Consider the following 996-nt stretch of genomic DNA (forward strand, 5'->3'; position numbering starts at 1 on the left):
CCGATCCCTCCCTCCCCAAATACCATTTTTATACCAGGAACAAACTTAGGGCTCTGTAACGTTAAAGCTTATAATGCCATCCATGTGCTGTCCCAAATCAAATTCAGATGAAGGGGATTTCTGCACAGAAATGACATATCTAAAATAAGCGAACTTACCATAGACTTGAAAAAATGCAAATCCGAAGAGCAGGAGTGGCGTCAGCAGACCCATTTTGACATATTAAAACCAATCCCGATGGCTTGCAAGACCAATTCCACAGAGACTTTTAAAAAAAAAAAAAGGGGGGGGGAAGAGAAAATAAAAGAAAAAGAGAGGAAAAAAAGAAAAAAAGTATCCAAAGCCAGTAAGAGGTAGGTCCAAAAGTTTTCACTTTCCTAGCAGCTACTTAAAGTGGAAAGGGAAATCTTCAATTCAAAAGCTGGAAATGCAAAGGTCTTGAATGTGACACTTTTAGATCCATACAGATTAGAGCAGCAGCGAGTGAGCTCCGAAGGCTTCTGCTTTGCACACACGCTCCTTTCTAAATTCCCACCAATCCAGCCCAAGCAGAGGAATTATTCAAGTGTGTCTAAGACTCTTTAAGATCCATGGCAATCCAAAAGCAAGCTCTTTCTTCGCAAGACAAGAAGAGACTCTGAGAAAGGACCTGATTCCTAGAAAGTGCTCCACAAACTTCCCGGCACTTTGCAGGAAAACCATTGGCTTGGTTCGGCTATTTTGCCTTCCTGTCGCCCTCCCCCTACCCCTTTCTCTCTCCCTTTCTCTCTCCAAATCAGTTCAAGCTGCAGAGTTTCTCACTTAACTTCCATAATAGGAACGCCCAGGCAATGTGCTACACGGGAGGGAAACGGCTTGCTTTCTCAAAATCCCCTCAAAAGAAAAATAATTATAATGGAAAAAGAAAAAAAAAATAAATAAAGCGGTGTCCCCTACACTTCCCTCCTCACTGGCAGCGGAGCGGGAACTGTTGGCAGGACCCCGGCGCGGTGCCGC

General features: G+C 43.8%; 1 protein-coding gene across 12 annotated transcripts in view; it reads right to left on the reverse strand.

Moving 5' to 3' along the window:
- The window catches only part of ROBO2 (roundabout guidance receptor 2), a 1,044,784-nt gene that overhangs the window by 441,156 nt on the left and 602,632 nt on the right, over window positions 1–996 (reverse strand). Inside the window, exon 1 of one of the 12 annotated variants that reach the window (XM_017731510.1) lies at window positions 159–990. The exons of the other annotated variants lie outside the window; for them this stretch is intronic. Coding sequence (XP_017586999.1) covers window positions 159–213 — 55 coding nt within the window. The 5' untranslated portion in view covers window positions 214–990. Of the gene's footprint in view, window positions 1–158; window positions 991–996 lie in introns of those variants that run through there. 12 annotated transcript variants of the gene reach the window in all.

This window comes from Corvus brachyrhynchos, unplaced genomic scaffold, assembly GCF_000691975.1.
Source record: "Corvus brachyrhynchos isolate BGI_N302 unplaced genomic scaffold, ASM69197v1 scaffold152, whole genome shotgun sequence".
Lineage (NCBI taxonomy): Eukaryota > Metazoa > Chordata > Aves > Passeriformes > Corvidae > Corvus > Corvus brachyrhynchos.